This window comes from Bidens hawaiensis, unplaced genomic scaffold (assembly GCF_021521415.1).
Source record: "Bidens hawaiensis isolate Kalapana, Puna unplaced genomic scaffold, B.hawaiensis_p1.1 tig00052332_1, whole genome shotgun sequence".
NCBI classification, from domain to species: domain Eukaryota; kingdom Viridiplantae; phylum Streptophyta; class Magnoliopsida; order Asterales; family Asteraceae; genus Bidens; species Bidens hawaiensis.
Window position 1 is genome coordinate 1 of NW_027499401.1, and position 19,772 is coordinate 19,772.

At 37.1% G+C, this 19,772-nt stretch overlaps 4 protein-coding genes across 4 annotated transcripts; 1 reads left to right on the forward strand and 3 right to left on the reverse strand.

Annotated features, from left to right (window-relative positions):
- Positions 1-1,407: 1,407 nt before the first annotated feature.
- Positions 1,408-5,080, forward strand: LOC143599535 (uncharacterized; the record flags this gene model as incomplete). Its single annotated transcript, XM_077077463.1, has 7 exons — positions 1,408-1,603; positions 1,673-1,848; positions 1,953-2,082; positions 2,325-2,485; positions 2,851-2,909; positions 3,814-3,901; positions 4,628-5,080. Coding segments are annotated over 7 exons (967 nt in total), but the record flags the coding sequence as incomplete, so codon positions are not given.
- Positions 4,829-7,336, reverse strand: LOC143599534 (early nodulin-like protein 18). Its single transcript, XM_077077462.1, has 2 exons — positions 7,184-7,336; positions 4,829-5,410 (listed from the first exon to the last, which is right to left on the reverse strand). The coding sequence occupies exons 1-2, from the start codon at positions 7,329-7,331 to the stop codon at positions 4,908-4,910; spliced, it is 651 nt and encodes a 216-aa protein (XP_076933577.1). The 5' UTR covers positions 7,332-7,336; the 3' UTR covers positions 4,829-4,907.
- Positions 7,337-9,829: 2,493 nt separating this feature from the next.
- LOC143599537 (uncharacterized) lies at positions 9,830-13,151 on the reverse strand. Its single transcript, XM_077077464.1, has 2 exons — positions 12,920-13,151; positions 9,830-10,242 (listed from the first exon to the last, which is right to left on the reverse strand). Exons 1-2 carry the CDS (start codon positions 13,149-13,151, stop codon positions 9,830-9,832), a joined length of 645 nt encoding a protein of 214 aa, XP_076933579.1.
- Positions 13,152-14,019: 868 nt separating this feature from the next.
- On the reverse strand, positions 14,020-14,829 carry LOC143599538 (uncharacterized). The gene has a single exon (XM_077077465.1). It carries the CDS (start codon positions 14,827-14,829, stop codon positions 14,020-14,022), a length of 810 nt encoding a protein of 269 aa, XP_076933580.1.
- Between the last annotated feature and the right edge of the window lie 4,943 nt (positions 14,830-19,772).

The window sequence follows — 19,772 nt, forward strand, 5'->3', positions numbered from 1 at the left end:
GTCCCAACTTTCAACTATTTTTGTCTCAATTGTCCTCCGTTAAAAAAACTTTAACGCCGTTATGTTTTTTCCCAAGTTTCAAATCGATGTTTTAGGGCTTTTGATCGGAAAAACGATACGATTCGACTGATATAAAACTTATCTTGAAACTGCTATCCATGCGACGAAACAATGTTTCAATTCGGGTGTTTAAATTTCCAATTAACAAAAATCAAGTCATTTGAATCACAGTTTCGAGATAAGTTTTATATCGATCGAATCGTACCGTTCTTCCGATCAAAAGCCCTAAAACATTAGTTTGAAACTTGGGAAAAAACATAACGTTAAGTGTATTTTAACATAGGACAATTGAGACAAAAATAGTTGAAAGTTGGGACCGCTGGAAGTGATTTTTAAAGTTGGGATTATTATCGGCTAACACACAAAAGTTGGGATTATTTATTTCCAATTTTCCTTAAACTAATGAGTTTTTCTTGTTTGTGTTCCTTTGTTATGAAAATGAAGGTGTTCGTGTTCGTTTATGTTTGTTCGTTGCCAGTATAAACAAACAGTTCACAAACGCAACCGAACATAGATGAATGAGCATAAGTAAGCTAAAACTAATTAAACATAAATGTGAATAACAATGTGCTGGGCCTAAAAATGTTATTAAAACTAGACTAATTTGCAATTGGCCTAAAAATTTAAAATGAAGATTTTAGACAAACATAATAGAACGAACTTAATCAAACATAAATGAACACAAACAACCAAACATAAATAAGTACCAATGAGCGTTCACGAACTGATAGGAATTGATATGTTTATGATTGTGATTGATAGAATTTTGAGAAGAAAATAGGAACAAAAAAGGTAGAATGATTGTATTGCTAAAACGTAAAGAAGAAGTTACAAGGATAATCCACCTCTCTCCATACATCGGAGCCCTAAACAAACTTAACAAATTCAATCCTGCCCACTAACACGTCTTATTCCTATTACTTATACTACCTCTATATTACACTTTAGTTACTTGTATTAATTTCCCATTGACCCCCTTAAGAATACATATATCTCAACTTCCCCCCATAGCTCATTCCCATCACGAACATAAATGAACGAATGAGATATGTGTTCATATTTGTTCTTTTACCCAAATGAACAAAAAAATTGTTCGTGCTCTTCGTTCGTTTACTAAATAAATGAACACAAATGAACTCCCCCCCTAACGGTTCACTGAACATTCAGTTCGGTTACAAGTCTACCTACTTCTACTGTAATCTGTTACATTATCACCTTTCTTTAACATTATTTGTGGTCACCTGTTAAACGAACAAAAATCAAACCTTTTCTTGAGAAAGAACTTGTCTTTTTGCTTATCGGTTTTCTAACTTACAGTTTGTTGAGTTTTAATTTTATTATGTTCAGGCAAGATGTCTATTTGAGCTTTGAAGAATCGATTTTTGGAGCAAAACGTGACATTGAAGTTAACTGTTTCGAGACATGTGATCATTGTGGTGGAACGGGAGCTAAGTCAAGCAGTTGTATAAAATCATGTGACCGTTGTAAAGGAAGAGGAGCAGTTGTAGAAACTCAGAAAACACCATTTGGAGTCATGTCTCAGGTAATATACCTTTTTACCCTTAGGTACTAAAACAACCACCATTTCTTTTAACTTATGTTTTCATTCTAGGTATCTAGTTGCTCAAAGTGTGGTGGTGATGGTAAGATTATAACTGAACATTGTAAGTATTGTGGAGGCAAAGGTGAAGTACAGTCACGAAGAACCGTGAAAGTAGCGATTCCACCTGGTGTGAATGATGAAGCCACCATGCGAATGGAAGGAGAGGGTAATGTTGACAAAAACAGGTGACAATAGTAGATTAAAAATCATATATGTCAAGAAATAATGTATAAAGATTCAAATAACTTTAGTTATAATGTATACCTGTTTTGCTTGATTTTCAATGCAGAAATAGAGTTGGTGATTTGTATTTAGTCATTCATGTTATCCAAAAAAAAGGAATACGAAGGGAGGGTCTTCATCTCTACTCAGATATTAAAATCGATTATTCGCAAGCAATATTAGGTACTGTCATTAAGGTAACGTGTGATCTTATACCAGTTAATGCCTTTATGCTTTGTTTAATATGAAACGAGTTAAATATTGGACTAATATGGCATGTTGCACCATCCACATCTAATGATCAAGATTTTATTATTATTATTATTATTATTATTATTATTATCATTATCATTATTATTTACTACTTTGATCGATCATCTTTAGATGACTGTATTTTTTTTGCTTTATAATTCTTAGTTATATTTTGTTTTTTATGTAGGTTGAAACGGTTGATGGTCTAAAAGACCTTCATGTGCCTTCAGGGATTCAGCCTGGGGAAACATTGAAACTTTCAAAAATGGGAGTTCCAGATGTCAATAAGCCATCTATTAGAGGGCATCATCACTTTATTGTGAATATCCAGATCCCAAAATATATCAGGTTAACATTAGAATCTTGGAAAGTTTCTGGATTTCTTTTAAGTCAAATGACATCAATACGGAACATACATTTTGTTAGTTATCAATTTTGACATCATACCTTCAGAAGTAACACTTAAAGATAACTGCTTTTCAAAGTATACTAGTACAGACCACAAATGCTGTTTTTACCACTATAATGAAAACTGACTGAAAAGTATGTTCTTTTAGGATATAATATGGTTCTTTGATCTCAATTGTATTATAATCTACACACCTTTGACTTCTGATTGTCAAAATAATGAGTGCCTGTATATGTGGTCGCTGTTTCTTCTATCATATTGTTCTAAATTTACTTACAAGGTATTCATGTCCTTGCCATGTCAGCAATGAGGAGCGCCAATTGGTTGAGAAGTTGGCAGAGATACGGAATCATACAATCTATGGTATACCGTAGTTGTTTATTTCTTTCATACTAATTAGAGGTGGCAATGTCAACCTGTTTACTTACAAATAATGGGTTAGTTTGGTTATCGCTTATTCTTAACGGGTCAAGTAGTTGTTATAGCCAAAAGGGAAACGTGTCAAATGGGTCAAACTTAAAAGTCTCCCTCTTCTAATTATATGTAATGCACTTAGGGGTGTAAATGAGCCAAACCGAGCCCGAGATTGGCTCGTTTTGACTTATGAATGCTAGAGCTCGGCTTGTTTATGATTTATTATTTAATTAATTTATATACATTTAAAATTATTTTATATATATATTTGTAATTACCTAACTAATAGCTTGTATAGCCTTACATACGATTGGAAGAAATGCAGAAAGCAAATTAACTATACCGCTACTTATAGAAAAGTATCTAACTACTATTCTATTAATTGCATAAATGTAATAACTACCCAATGCCCTAATTTTATGTAGAGCATAGTAAATAAGTTTGTATATAATAAGCATTGTTATATAATTCATACGATAATCAGGCTCGCGAGCTAGCTCGAACTTGATAAATGAAGCTAGGGCTTGGGCATGCTTAACAGACAAGCTTATTTCAAGGCTCAGGCGCGTTTGAGGTTAATACTTACTGAAAATAAAAGGAAAATGCAAGATGGTATGTGGTGGCAGCGCAACAAATGTAGGGTCCACATGCACTAGCTTTAAGTTCCCATGTCCCCTAACCCTTGGATTTCAGATGAGACTATGAGTACTTGTCTTCTCATGAATCTAAATCTGCTAGATAGTGTGTGTTCACCCACACAAAATAGTATCTAAAATAATTAAACTAATGAATTGAGTTTAGAAAGAGGCATCTTCTGGTTATTTTATTCATTTCATTATTGTACTTTGTTCAGGAGGACAAGATGATAAGCACAAAAAGGATTTCTCTTCAAGCAAAAGACCTGCTACATCTTTGTGGAACTCAGTCTGGGCCATGTTAGGGTAAGCTCTCATGTGCCTGTTAGTTGTTAGTCACTCTTTTCAGCTACACTTTGTGGCTCATGTGGCCCACATAGACCAAGCCCTATTATAAGCATATAATATTTTAATATTACTAAAATAAGCTTAGGAATTTGAGTTTTTATTTGGAGTGAATTCCTATAGTTGTTTATAAGTAGGTGATTAGGGTTGTATATTTCTCTCTTCATACATGAAACCTCATACAAAATTGTAGGTTTGTAAACAAACCAAACGAACATGAATGAAACATGTTCATGATCGTGCTCGTTCATTTAACTTTAACCGAACAAACGATCTAATTGAACAATTGAACGGGCAAGGTTTTCTTGTTTGTGTTCTTTCGTTAAGAAACTGAACATGTGCGTGTTCGTTTGTTAATGGTAAAAGCGAATGTTAGCAAACACCAATGAACATCAATCTATTTGGCCTAAAATATCATAATTAATAAACTCGTTAATTGTAATGGGTGATATCTTAATTTCAAGAACTACACTAAATTATAATGGGCCTAAAAAGTTAATTAAGTAAATACATAAACAAATGTAAACAAACGCTCATGAACATAAATGAATGAATGAGTCATGTGTTCAGTCGTCGGACGCTTCACCAAACGTTCAGTTTGTTTGTAGGGCCTACAAATTTGCAAATGCGTATAAAGCATTTAACTTCGTGAATGGTAACAAATTTATTATACTTTTTTCGTGACAGGCGCGGACAATTCGGTGATAGATTTGCTTCGACAACCGTGTGCATGCCAGTATACCGAAAACACCAGTCGCTAAATTCTCCAACAATGCTTCTTACAGCCATTGTTATTATTATTACATGTATGCTAAATTCCGCATGTAAAAGAAAAAAATCTTAAAAAACCAAACATGTATTATTAACTTTATAAAATCTTCTCTATGCTGACTCATCATCCCTTATAAAACAAACATACAAACAATAACTTAAATACAAGTATTAATTAATAATCTTAAATCTTAGTCTACCAACAGCCGTATATCAATCCCAACATAACCAAAACCTTGCTAAATCCTGACACTTGTACGACCACCGCATTTGATTTCTTTTTGCCATTTTCACCATCATCGTCACTGTCATCATCACTAATATCCTTCGGGTGATCAAAGTTAGCCGGGACTGTCGTCTCAGGCACTGTGTCGTCACCCGACTCTTGACTAACCGGACCAGGGGCCCCGGGTGTTGGTTCCCTTAAACTTGGTGGCAAGCCCTGCCCGTGTGTCACGTTGATACTGAATCGTTGCCCGTTCTCACATTGCTCGCCATCATAGTCACTCGAGAAGAAAAAGGTGGGGCCCTCCTTGACCAGTGGGACTGCAACAGTGACCGGGTGGACGGAGCTGGCGGATGGGTCGGGTGAGGCGTATTGGGTGGTGTCGTTGTCGAGGGCGTTGCTGTCGTCGCAAAGGTGGTAGATGGTGGAGTTGTATGTTTGCACAAGTGTGTGGTTGTTGTCGGTGTTGAAAACTGCATGTTAATATAGAAATATTGAAAGAGACATGTATTATTAGAAAATGGTATAGAATGAATATACAATATAATTGTTTTTGCTTGTAGTAAACCTCCTTTATAGCTGGCAATCATGAGAGTTGTCTTGATAGTGACTGCCCACACATGCCATGCTATTGCTACCTTTAAAACTCCCCCACCCCAATGGCAATTACTCAAATCGATTTTAAGTTTTTAACAGTTGGATTAACGGACCTAGTAGATTCCATAAGTAACAAAAGGCAGCTATTAGCTGATTGAGTTGTGAAAACTCTAGAAACTCATTCTCAATCATATGTTTTTAATTAAAGTTTAAATATTATGGTCCACAATTAAAGTTAATAAAAAATGTAAACATATATATAACATTTTCCTCTCTCCTGAAAACATATACAAAAATTAGTAAAAAAACGTTAAAAAATAGCAAAAAAATGTTTTTTTAATTTTTCGATATTTTGTATTAAATGTAACAACACATATTACGTGTGTAACAAAAAAAAAAACAAAAAAAAAATGATGTTGCATAGGGTTTTTACGGGTTTTCACAACTCAAGTGGGTTTTCATTTTATACTTCCCCTAAATAGCATATATATATATATATATGGGAGAGTTAACGTACAAATGAAATTAACGTGTTAAACATGAGAATCAAGTAGAGTAATTATGTGATTACACTATAAAGTAATTACGTAATTACTATATGATGTAATTACATAATTACTCTACTTGTATATATAATTACTCTATTTGATTCTCACGTTTAGCATGTTAATTTCATTTATCCAAACCCTATATATATAACTGGAGCATACTTAACTAAACCTTGTACTCAAACTGGTCCAACAGCGTTGTTAAGTCAAAATCAGTTGGTTGTTTCCAATAGAGCCTCGAGTTAAACATGTTGATTCTTTGAATATATAGACATCAATTATATATAAAATGTTTAATTTTAATGCAAACATAATTGATTATTTGAGTCTATATAAATTGTATCTAAAAATGCTTAGTTATAATGCTAACATAAATCTGTTTATTAAATGGAGTAAATTTTATATACTAGTGACTTAGTTTTCTGGGTGTTTTATTAAACTTAACTTTATCAGGGGTTACAATTTTATGAATTTTGTTATAATGTCAATTTATTTATTTACTTATTTTTAAAAGTAGGTGATTAAAATAAGACTTGTGTGAATTTTAGTGATTGTTTTTTTTTAAATTAACATGAAGGAGATAATAGTGAAAAAAAAAAGTAAATAAATAAAATAATAATCAAATCTCATGACTCAGTTTATATCAAGATGGAGAAATAATCAAGATTAATAAAAAAATTGCAACAGAAAGTTGACATGATTAAACAATTAGAAAAATTTGATTGAATTTTTTTCTTGTGATAAAAACTAGTCAGTCGACTATTGAACGTCGGTTGCAACCCCTGATTTTCAGACATATTTAATGAATTTGTAACCAATTAAAATAAATAAATAAATAATTTCGGGATTTAGAAAAAGCCTGCAGTTGCAATTATTAATAATCACAAAATTCTCCTGGTATCAAATTTAGTAAAAGAAAAGTATAACAACATTCGTTAATCTGTCGGCAAGAACAGATAATAATTTAGAGTATGATTCATTGATACGTAATTTCCTTTTATACCCTCACTATGAGTAAAGCTTTCCTCATTCATTATATCATCTACACAAATTAATGAGACAAGATAAATAATAATAAAGATATAGAAAAGAAAGTCATACTTAGGAAATCACCAAGAGAGAAGGTTTTAGAAGAAGCCCATTTTTGATAATCAACACCTGGCTTCTCAAGTTTGTCAAACCAACCAAGATCATCTCCCACGGTGTAGTTCTTGTAACCGGAGACGACTCCGACCGCCATCAACACCATCCATACCACCTGCAGCTTCATCATCTCTTCTATCTCTCTCTTTCAATATCTGATCTGATCGAGTTTCAAGTATATATGATGCCTTCCTTCAAGGTCGCTGCTTTCTTGGTTTGTAACCACCGTTTGATGCTCTCTTCATTAAATTTACTGTGTGTGTGTGTATACCGATATATAAAGATAATAAGAGAGAGAGAGAGAGAGAGAGAGAGAGAGAGAGAGAGAGAGAGAGAGAGAATTTATCTTTATTTTTGCAGAGAATATAATATATCTTTTCTTTTTTATATATTAGCATAATATGTAATAATATTCATATTTCATACAAATGAAGTTTTACATACTTCAAATGTCCAACAATTAAACTTGGTAAAATAAATGGATTTGAAATGTGTTAGGTAATGAGAAAATACTTTTAATTACTCAATAATCACTAGACAACTAATTAAGCTAAAAAAAATTTGTTGATCAATAATTGCCAACGTGACGCTAGGAAAAACAAAAAAAAATTAAACATCCGTTACAATTCTTTAGTAGTTACCTTACCGATGAATCAACGAACGATAATCTAATAGGAAAAATTGTCCTCGACATGTTATTGAGAGATCACTAGCACGCGTGAATAAGTTATTTGGACATTATATTTACATTCATTATTCATACAAATGAAGTTTTGTATAGTTCAAATAAATGGAACTGTATGTGTTTGATTAACAAGAAACTACCTTTTATTATTATTTAATAAATAATTGATGGGCACATGCTAGTCTTCAACCAATGCCGACTATTATATATTATATTAGTTAAAAATTAAATATTAAAATAGGTGTCTTGTTTAGATGTTGAAGTCTCGTCAGTTGAAAGGGTTTACGGAATACGTAACATAATTTTGAAAACATGTACTAACAAGCATACATGTATTATTAAACCGATATAACTCAAATAGCAAAACAATAACTGTGAACAAGATGAAGATCGGAATTGAATGATGTGATGGTATAAAACCGATAAAACGAAAGAAAATTGAAAAGAAGAAGAGAGAATTTTATTGCTCTGAAATCAAGATTACGTACAAATGAATTCAAACAAAGTATATATACTATCATATGCGGCGCATATGTTGGCCGTATAACATATGCGGCGCATATCATATGCGGCGCATATGTTATGAACAACGTATGTGCTCACACCCCACCTTAAGTTGAAGGTTGAGAAAAAACCAACTTGCACAAAAGCTCATGAAAATGTGATCCTGATAAGCTCTTGATAAATAAATCAGCAAGCTGGTCAGCAGTCTTTGTATGAACTAAATTGATAAAACCTTCTTGTAATTTCTCGCAAACAAAATGACAATCAATCTCGATATGCTTTGTTCGCTCATGAAAAACCGGGTTCTTGGCAATATAAATTGCAGCTTGGCTGTCACACTTGTGTTTAACTAGAGTAATATCCGGAACTGTAAACTCAATAAGAAGTCTAGTTAACCATTCAAGCTCAGCTGTAACACGATGAAGCGATCGATACTCAGCTTCAGCAGAACTTAAGGAAACAGTGCGTTGTTTCTTAGACTTCCAAGAAATTGGTGAACCACCAAGAGAAACATAAAACCCATTAACAGATCGTCGTGTATTAGGACATGCTGCCCAATCGGAATCACAGAAAGCCTGTAAATCAAAAGAAGGATTTTTGTTGAAAAATAATCCTTGAGATAACGTTCCCTTTACATAAAAAAGGGTATGAAGAGCAGCATGCCAATGAGGAATCCTCGGATCTTGCATGAATTGACTTAAGAATTGAACAACAAAAGCAATATCAGGTCTTGTGTGTGTAAGATAATTGAGTTTCCTAACAAGTTTCCTATATTGTAAAGGAACATCAATAGCAAGACCTTCATGAATCTTAAGCTGGAGATGATGAGGTAATCGAGAATTGCTAACAGAAAGATTGGAGGTATCAAATTCTGATAACATGTCCCTAGCAAATTTGTGTTGAGACATGATTATACCATTTGTAGTATAAAGAACCTCCATGCACAAAAAGTAATTAAGACGCCCCAAATCTTTAATCTTGAAAGAGGAATCCAGAAAAGCTTTAAGATCATTGATCTCCTCCAAATTGTTCCCAGTAATCAATATGTCATCAACATATACAACGAAATAAACCACCGAAGATCCTATAGATTTAGAAAACAAAGAATGATCATTCTGAGAGCTCATATAACCTCATGTCTTCAGAGCATACGACAATTTCCCATACCATTGTCGAGAAGCCTGCTTTAAGCTGTATAATGATTTCTGAAGTTTAAGTACTTGATGATTAGGGAGCCCCATACCAGGTGGTGGTAACATATAAATTTCTTCATCTAGATCCCCATGAAGGAAAGCATTATTAACATCATGTTGAAACAGAGGCCAGCTTCGTTTGGTAGCAACAGCAACAAGACTGCGAATGGTAGTCATTTTGACAGCAGGAGAAAAAGTCTCAGTATAATCAATTCCTTCCTTTTAGGTATCTCCTCTTACCACCAATCGTGCTTTACAACGTTCAATAATGCCATCTGCTCGGTGTTTAACTTTAAACACCCATTTTCTCTTAATAGTTTTCTTTCCAGGAGTAAGGTCAACAACAGCCCAAGTATTAGTATTTTCAAGAGCCTGAAACTCTGCTTGCATGGAAGCTTGCCATTCAGGAATAGTAGCAGCTTCTTTATACGAAGTGGGCTCATGTAAATTAGATATTGCTGTGGTGAGAGTTTGACTGGAAGAAAGGAGTTGAGAAGAAGAACAAGACACAGAAGAGGAGCAAGAATTGGTGACAGTGTGAAAACAATGATGAGACGAATCAGAGTGATTACAAACATAGTCATTCAAATAAGAAGGAAGAACCGAAGTTCTGGATGATATTCTAATAGGTGGATCTGTAGAAGAAGGAATAAAAGAATTAGAATGACTTGAATCGGGAGATGTATGATAAGCGGAAGCATGTCACACGCCGGTCCAAGGCCTAGGTTTGACACCCGCTAGTTGGTATCTGTTTTGAAAATATATCAAAGTTGCGGGTTGTTTTAGCGGAAGTCTTTAAAATATATTAGTCATTTATAAAATGTCGGGTTAGAATACTCGTTGAATATTGTATGATAAAATGTGAGTGGAAGTCTTTCAAAAATAATAATATAATTGCATTCAAATCTCGGGATTTGAATACCCGTTTAATACTTCAAATATCTGTCTTTTGAAAATATGATTCTTTATAATATTTTGAATAAAATATCTGAGCCATCAGATCACCTCTAATGACTATGTCTCCAATCTTCTATCTTGCCTGTCAGTTCTATTCTTTACAGTATCCCTGAAATGTGGGGGGAAAATACGTCAGCACACAGCCGGTGAATGACGCTAACTCTGTTGTAATACCAATGTGAAAACAACAACAATGCCTTTGTGACAACTCATTAGGCACCCAACTTAATTGGGATGAAATTACCCTAAGTACATGTACAATTAACAATATAGACCATGGCCCCGGGGTAATCCGAGACGCCATGAATGAATGGATCCAAACACATGTATACTCTTAATCTGAGTATGCTCGTTTCTTATTATTGTAACCAAAGTTTTAAGGATTCGTAAATCCTATGCAAACAGTCAGACTCTAAAAGAGTTGTAAAAGTTTAGGGCGTATTCACCTTTTATGATTGTAATCAGTTTCTGACACTGATTCCTATTTATTATCAGTTTGGTTACTGACCCCTGTCTGTAATCAGTTTTTGTTACTGATTCCTTTTTCTGATTGACTGATTGATTGATTGTTATCTCGGACCTATAGTACGAGAACAACATTTGTATAAATATCTAGATCAATGATCTAGCTTCAGGCACCGTAGTCTGTTTTGTATAGCTTTAACCTTGATAAATCATTTGTTTGTATAAATCATGTGGACCTTTAGTCCTTTCGTTTGTTGACCAGTTTTGTGCTAGGTTTTTTCTTCAGGAAGAAACATCTATACCAGATTTCTTCTTCAAGAAGAAACATTACTTTAACTATAACCTGTGTGAATGAATAGTATATATCTTAATCATAAAGAAATATTATTTTAACTATATCCCTTGATGCGAATGCGTACGTTTCTTAATAATGAAGACACAATATTTAACTATAACCTTCGCTTATGAAAAGTTATATTATGCTTATCTGTAATCAAGGTTCGGGCTATATCCCTGACTATGTCTAAGCTATTATAATAATAATAAAATAATAACTTAAGCAGAACCCCTACCTCGCACAGGTATTTGGAGTTAAATGCCTGTGACTGATTGAGCGGCACTTCTACTCTATATCGCGTACTAGAGCTTAGACCGTCAGAACTTCGGAAATTTCCACGTTCTACGAGACCGGCATGCAAAACGAGGCTAACTATGTGTGATTGTAGTGTGTGATTTGGTGTGAGTTGAATGTGCCGTGAACCCCCCCCCCCCTTTATAGTTGAAATTGGGTTCCATCGCGTAGCGCGATGGTCCCTTCTCTTAGACCGTCGTGTAGCGCGATGTCAGAGAATGACGCGTGCATGTTGACTCAGCCCTAGCGTCTGCCATGTGTCATTCCGTCGCGTCACGTGTTTGATGAGTCATATCACTCCATCGCGTAGCGTGATGGTCTTGTTTTGGTGCTCATCGCGTAGCACGATGGCTCATGAGATCTCATTTTCACTTTTGGTCCTTTGTCTTTGATAACTTGCCACTTCTTAGTCACACTTCCATTTTCCAAAAATACTAAGGCGGCCCTTATGCGGCTCGCGGCGATGCGAGCGTGCGAAGTGCGCCATCAAAACGCCATATTACGCTTATCGCCCGAGTTCGTGTCCGTGTCCGTGTCCGAGTCCGTGTCCATGCGCGTGCGCGTCGGGTGCTTCGCACCCTCCACTAGGACTATGGAAAGTGATTAGCCACATAAGAATATTAATATGGAAACTCTCTTTCTTATAAAGAGCTTCCATTTATTTTCTTGTTGTTATCTTCCCTATTTATACCCATGTGGAATGCTTCTATTTTCTTCCATCTTTCCATGTGGGATGGAATTTTCTTACTTCCTTAACATGAGATGCTTATTTTTCTTATTTTATTTTTTTCCCATGACTTATATTGAGAATATTTTAATCCTTCAACTTTCAAAGTTGTCATATTTGGTCCAAAATAAATATGGGTTTTTCCGAGATGTTACAAAGCAGGAGAAGGATCATCAAAGAATTGTAGTGTCAATGGATGAAAAAAAAAAGCTTTCTTTAGAGTTTGTGATTGAAAGGAATAAAGCTTCAAAGAAAATGACATCTCTTGATATGATGACCTTATTTGTATCAAGATCATATAATCGGTAAGCCTTTTTACCAAGAGGATATCCCAGAAAAACACAAGGAACAGCCCTTGGTTTGAATTTGTCTCGTCCATGACTCAATGTGGAAGAGTAAACAAGACAACCAAAAGACTTCATGTGAGCATAGGAAGGAAGTTTTCCTGTTAAAACCTCATATGGGGTTTTCTTGCTAAGGATTTAAGTGGGGAATCGATTGATTAAATGTGTAGCTGTTAAAACACAATCACCCCAAAACTGAACAGGAAGTTTAGATTGAAATATTAAAGCTCTCGATGTTTCAAGCAAATGTTTATGCTTTCGTTCAACAATGCCATTTTGTTGTGGGACAACAACACAAGTTATCTGATGAATAATGCCTTTACTAAGTAAGTAAGCACGTTGAACTAGCCCAGTCCCTAGTTCAATAGCATTATCAGAACGAATGCATTTGACAGTGGTGCCAAATTGATTACTAGCCATTTCAATGAAAGATTGAAGAATAGGAAAAGCATTGCTTTTAGTTGAAAGCAAGTGTGTCCAAGTGGTTTTGCTATAATAATCCACAATCGTTAAAAAATATCTGAAGCCATTGTAAGTAGATGTATGATAAGGCCCCCAAACATTAATATGAATTAGCTCAAATATTTAGCTAGTCGATGTAGAGCTAATTGGAAATGCCAGTTTATGTTGTCTTGCCTTAGGACAAACATCACAATGCTCGATAGTTTTGAAAGAAGAATTAGAAATGAAAGATAATTGCTTCAACTTGTAAACTGGCAAATGTCCTAGACGATTATGCCAAGTTTCAACAGAGTTACAAGTTTTATTGAAAAAAAATCAGCAAGATTCTTGGTAGCTTCAAGAAGATAAAGACCATTGAGCATTTTACCAAGAACCAGATGGCTCTTCAGAAAAGGGGCCTGTAAAACACAATTGTTTTTAGAGAAAAGAACAATACCTTCAGTATCAGAACATAATTTTGAAATAGAAAGAAGATTATTTCTAAAATGTGGTACCCAAAGAACTTTGGACAAAGAAAGATTATCAGTTAAAGGAACAATCCTATACTTATGAACAGTAACACTGGTGCCATTAGGAAGAGTGATAAAAATTGGATTTTGTAGAAATGAAACGCTTGAAAACAAATTTTGATCGTAACACATATGATCATTTGCACCAGTGTCAATAATCAATTTTGAAGAAGATTTGGAAGAATCGCAAGATATTACGCCTCAGAAAGAGTCATGATTGATGGTTGTAGTGCTGTTAGCAGCAAAAGTGTTAGAAGTCCCAGGTTGGAGTTTGTTTTGCTGCAACAAAACCATCAAGTCATGAAATTGTTGCTGAGTTATTCCTTGCTGATCATTTTGTCCTTGTCTTCAGCAAGATTAACAAACTTCTTTCCTTTAAAAAATTTATAGTCCTTTGGAAAACCAATCAACTTATAACATTTGCTCACCGAATGCCCATTCCTTTTACAGTGAGTACACACCAGAGTTCTTCTATTTTCTCTAGTTCCACCACTGACCGGTCCTCCAGTATTATCGTGCATAGAAGCAGAGGATGTAGTGAAATCAGTGGCGGTGGTGTGAATTTCTCTCTGTATTTCAACTTGTATCAAGATCCCATAAGCATGATCGATAGAGGGAAGAGGCTGCATCATCAAAATATTGCTTCTGATCATGTCATAGTTTGGATTTAGTCCAACTAGAAACTGAATTAGCCTTTGATCTTCCTCTCTTTTGGCAAAAGCATGAGCAGCCCCACGCGTGCAAGAAGAAATGGAGTTTACAGCATTCAACTCGTCCCAATAGGATTTCATTTTAGCAAAATAAGTAGCAATGTCACTACTTCCTTGGGAGATTTGAAAGAGATTCTTTTGTAGTTGATAAACTCTAGCACCACTTGCTTGTCCATATCTAGAGTTAAGCTCGTTCCAAAGAGTTTGAGTTGTTTCAGCATACAGAACACTATCACGAATATAGTGATTAAGAGTGTTGAGAATCCAAGATATCACCATATCATTGCAACTTTGCCAAAAGGCAAGATGTGTTTGATTAGCCGGCATAGGGACGGTGTTATTAATGAGCCCAAGTTTGTTCTTAGGCCTTAGCGGAAAGAGCAACAGACATTGCTCGTTTCCAGCCTCCATAACCATTCCCGTCAAAAAATGTTGAGACCAGAATCATGCCAGGGTGATCGGATGGAAGGGGATTAGATGAATGAATCCTGAAATTTTGAGCGAAAGAAGTGTTAGGGACTTCCATAAAGGAGAACACAGAAAAGAACCAAAAACGAGAAGCAAAGAACTTATGCGCTGAAAGTAATCAGAAAACACTTATGCGCCGCATATGTTACGCAGCGCATATGTATGAGATGAACACATATACACTGAGAAAGAAAGAACTTATGCGGCGCATATGTTTAAGAACATATGCGCTAAAGTGAAAAGGAGAAATTTTGGCATTGTTTGTGAATGAATTGGGATGAAATTTGATAGGATTAAACACGAATGTAAAAGAAACGATTGGTGCAAATTTAAAGAAATTTTGATGGTGAAAACCTCGAGAAAAAGACAAAACAGATGAAAAAGAAGGAATATATGGAAGAAACAAGATGAAAACCAGCTGAAAAGAAGAAACAAATCAAAGAGAATGATCAAAAGATCAAGAATCAAGAGATACCAGCTTATGAAGAAAGAAAAACTAGATAAAAGATTTAAAAACCAGTTTAAAACGAAGAGCAGACATTAATAACCATGCTCTGACACCATGTGATGGTATAAAACCGATAATACGAAAGAATACCGAAAAGATAAGAGAGAGAATTTTATTGCTCCGAAATGAAGATTACATACAAATGAATGCAAAAAAAGTATATATACTATCATATCCGGCGCATATGTTGGTCGTATAACATATGCGGCTGTGGAGGTAGGGTCCTAAATACCCGGTACGACCTTTTACTTATTATGTTATGTATTTTATTTGTTATACTATTATTGTTTACTAACCAATGCCCAATGGAATTGGGGGTAGTTGTGGAGGTAACCCCTAACCAGGTCTGGCTAATATGGTTAGGGTTTCATGATGGTAGCCATGGAGTTCCTATATAAGGGGCCTTTATCTTTCATTTAGGGGATCCCTTCTTGGACACTTGGACTCCACATATTTTTGTGTTTGTAAACAAGAGAAAACTCTTAGCAGTCACCTCCACACCCCCATATTTTCATGGCAGATCCCGAGTAAACCGAAGAAGAAGAAGACGAAGTCGTGGTTCGTTCATCTCGAAGACCGGGGAACATCGATATAGATCAGGTCAGATCCATTTCATGTTTCTTCATTGACGCCATACGTGGGACCGGCAACGACACACCTTGATTTTTGTCTCGGTTCTTAGATCTATCCGGGAAATATTCCAGATCTAGGATTTTTTCCTCTCTAAAAAAATCTAGATCTGGATGTAAAAGAAAACTACCCGATTCGGATGGTTAAGCCTCCGGATATGTGGTGGTTTTAACTAGATTCGACTACGATGTCCAGATCTACTCTATTTTGGAGATCTAGGTTTCAACATAACACATTCAACATATGAAGGTCCACAATTCCAGATATGGAATAATTTCTAGATCTATTTTGTTTTTAGAGATGACCCTTTAAAGATATGGAGGTCCAGATTCCCAGATCTGAAAAAGTAATATCATCACAATATATCTTGAAATAAGAGCGTACAACATGTATAGCACACTTTACAACTGATTTTGGATGGTACCCTCTGAGGGGACATCTTCTAGAATGCTTGGTAGGCTGCCTTAGGTGCCAGCTATAAAAGCCATGATAAAACTCAAAATTTTGTCTTTTTGTGAGGTAATTTTTACCGACACCCTCACCGGAATAGAGAGCCAGAATTTACGCCACCGGTGTCTCCTATCACCACCCGAGTAGCGGCGCTCACTTGTTAGATCTGCGACACACGCACCAGAGTTATGTTGCTTGCTCGTTTGAACCGCGACGCTTGCATGATAAAATTGCCGCGCCCGCTTGACAGAGCCGTGGTGCCGGTAAGCTCCACCCCCCCGTGGGTTCATAAAAAGTTAATTCTGGTCATTTCGGATCACATACGTTCAATAGACATACCAGCCCCCGTTCCCGAGTGCTCCATACTCCCTCTAGTAGGCCAACCTCGATGGTCGCGGGCCTAGTGCACACTTTGGCGTGCCATAAACCGTCATGCGTGTCGGAAGACGACACCATGCCCTTGGTTTCACGCGAAAGCCACCATGTGGGTCGGAAGATAACACCATGAAAAAACTATAGTTTGAGGTCGGAAGATGACACAATGCTCTTGGTTTCACGCGGAAACCACCATGTGGGTCGGAAGATGACACCAAGCCGTTGGTTTCACGCGGAAACCAACATGCAAAAACCACCATGCGGGTCGGAAGATGACACCATGACCTTGGTTATACGCAGAAGACTCCGCCGCCATGCATGCGCGCCCGCGGGTCACCACTACGTCGCTATGCATGCGCGCCTGCGAATCACTACTCCAACGCCATGCATGCGCACTTTCATGGATGAAGACTCCGCCGCCATGGATACGCGCGCCGCGGATCAACACTCCGCCGCCATGCATGAGTGCGACGCGGATCAACCTCCGCTGGACGAACACCTATCACTGCGGGTCACTTATGAACGCCGCGGGTCACCTATGAGCAGTTGCGGGTCACTCATGCAAGTCGTGGATCAAAATGACATGGGTCGCTCTGCAGCCTCATGAAAGCTCCGGCATATGTGGCCATGTGAAACATCTGGCGTGTTAATTATGGACCCAGCGATTGACATTAACTCCCGTCACCGTCAACTGCATGCACGCGCCGCGGGCCGGGATCAAAGCACCGCCTGCCTCCGATGGTAGCAAGAAAAGCTGCTAACCGGTAAATTTCGAACAAAGATGCGAGTCTCATTTCTGGCTTCTGCGACCCGCAACCAAAGCTTCGACTGGTTTCCTTTTATTTCAGCATGACGTGAGCAGGGTTACGAGGGGTCAATCCCGACACCCGCGGACACATAACATGCATACCTCACCATGTGTGCATCGGAACACTAACTCCCCCTCCGCAGGTCTCTTATGAATGTTGCGGTTCACTCACGAACTCCGGTGGATTACAACTAGTCGCCGTGGACGACATATGTATACTCCGGAGCACCAACTTTTGGTTTTGACACCCGTAGTGGACTAACTCCAGTCTCCGCGGGTCACTAACGAATGACGGCAATTTTCATTCAGCCATCGCGGATCGCATGCGCGGGCTGACAGATAAACTAACAGCTGTGAGTGATGAAGATGCTCCAATGGGTTAACTCCTGCCTTCGCAGGTCTCTTACAGCTTCCGGAAGTTCAACTTCGATCACCGCGGATCACACCACGAACCAACAAAATGTTTTGATGGTCAACCCGCCATAATGATGTTTTTTATGGTGATACTCTTTTCTGTATAACCCAGATTTTCAAACACAAAGAAGAATCGGAAAGAGGAAAGGCAAAATATGGAAATGAGTGACACGTGAAAGTTACAGGTTTTCCAACAAAAAGGAATTAATTTCCAAAATTTCAAAATAGCCCATAAACTTTATGCTATTGACATTCTACCCACTTGGTTTATTACAAGTATAACAAGTGTTGAAGTCTGCTATGGACGATCTTTGCATTCAGATGGTGTCGGTTAAAAAAAAAAAAGTTTCCCGTCAGAGGCGTGTAACATTCGCGTCAGAGGCGTAACATTCGCGTCAGAGGCGTGGAACTCTCACAGGGAAGCCTAAAAAAGTTTCGTGTTAGAGGCGTGTAACACTCGCGTCAGAGGCGCGGAACCCTCACATTAGAGGCGTGGAATCCTTGCGGCCGAGTCCCGAAACGCTAACAATAGCACATGTTTGCAAGTTCCTCAAGTAAGTGAATTAATTCACAAGTTTTCACAACCTCAAACTTTTCGCTTATATTTATTTTGGTTTGTATAGCAAACAAAATAAAACAAGACAAAAAGTTTGGGTATATAAGCTTTGCATGAAAAAATTGCACAAAAAGTTATTAAGTGCTTATATTAATGCTAAACATATGGCTATACGCCAAACTTAAAGGTTGAGAATCCTTATAAACCCGCACGGCTACGCGCACCCGCACGGCTATGCGCCGAATGTTAGGTTGGGCACACCTCATAATTAGCCTAAGGATGTAAGACATCCAAATATATAGGTTAGGAATCCTTAAAAACCCGCACGGTTACTCGCCGAATATTAGGTTGGGCACACCTCATAATTTGCCTAAGGATGGAAGACATCCGAAGATATAGGCTGGGAATCCTTATAAACTCGCACGGCTACATGCCGAATATTAGGTTGAGCACACCTCATAATTCGCCTAAGGATGGAAGACATCCGAATATATAGGTTGGGAATCTTTATAAACCCGCACGACTACGCGCTGAATATTAGGTTGGGCACACCTTATAATTTGCCTAAGGATGGAAGACATCCGAACATATAGGTTGGGAATCCTTATAAACCCATACGGCTACACGCCAAATATAAAGGTTGGGAATCCTTATAAACCCATGCGGCCTTACGCCGAATACAAGGTCGGACACATTCCGCATACCGGGCGCGCTTCGCTCCGCTCCGCTCCGCTCAAAACGCCATCATGATTGAAACCACTTACAACCCGAAGCAAAGTAGACATATATGCAAAAAAAGTACATTTGGGAAGCACCGGGTCGGAAAAACCGTACAAGCACTCCTAATATGTCCAGAACTCCACCTAACCGCTTGCACGCCTTGGAGCAGCAATGGACTGGGGGGACTTGTGGAGGTAGGGTCCTAAATACCCGATACGACCTTTTACTTATTATGTTATGTATTATATTTGTTTTACTATTATTGTTTACTAACCAATGCCCAATGGGTTGGGGGGTTGTGGAGATAACCCCTAACCGGGCCTGACCCAATATGGTTAAGGTTTCATTATGGTAGACATGGAGTTTCTATATAAGGGGTCTTTATCTTTCATTTAGGGATCCCTTCTTGGACACTTGGCCTCCACATATAT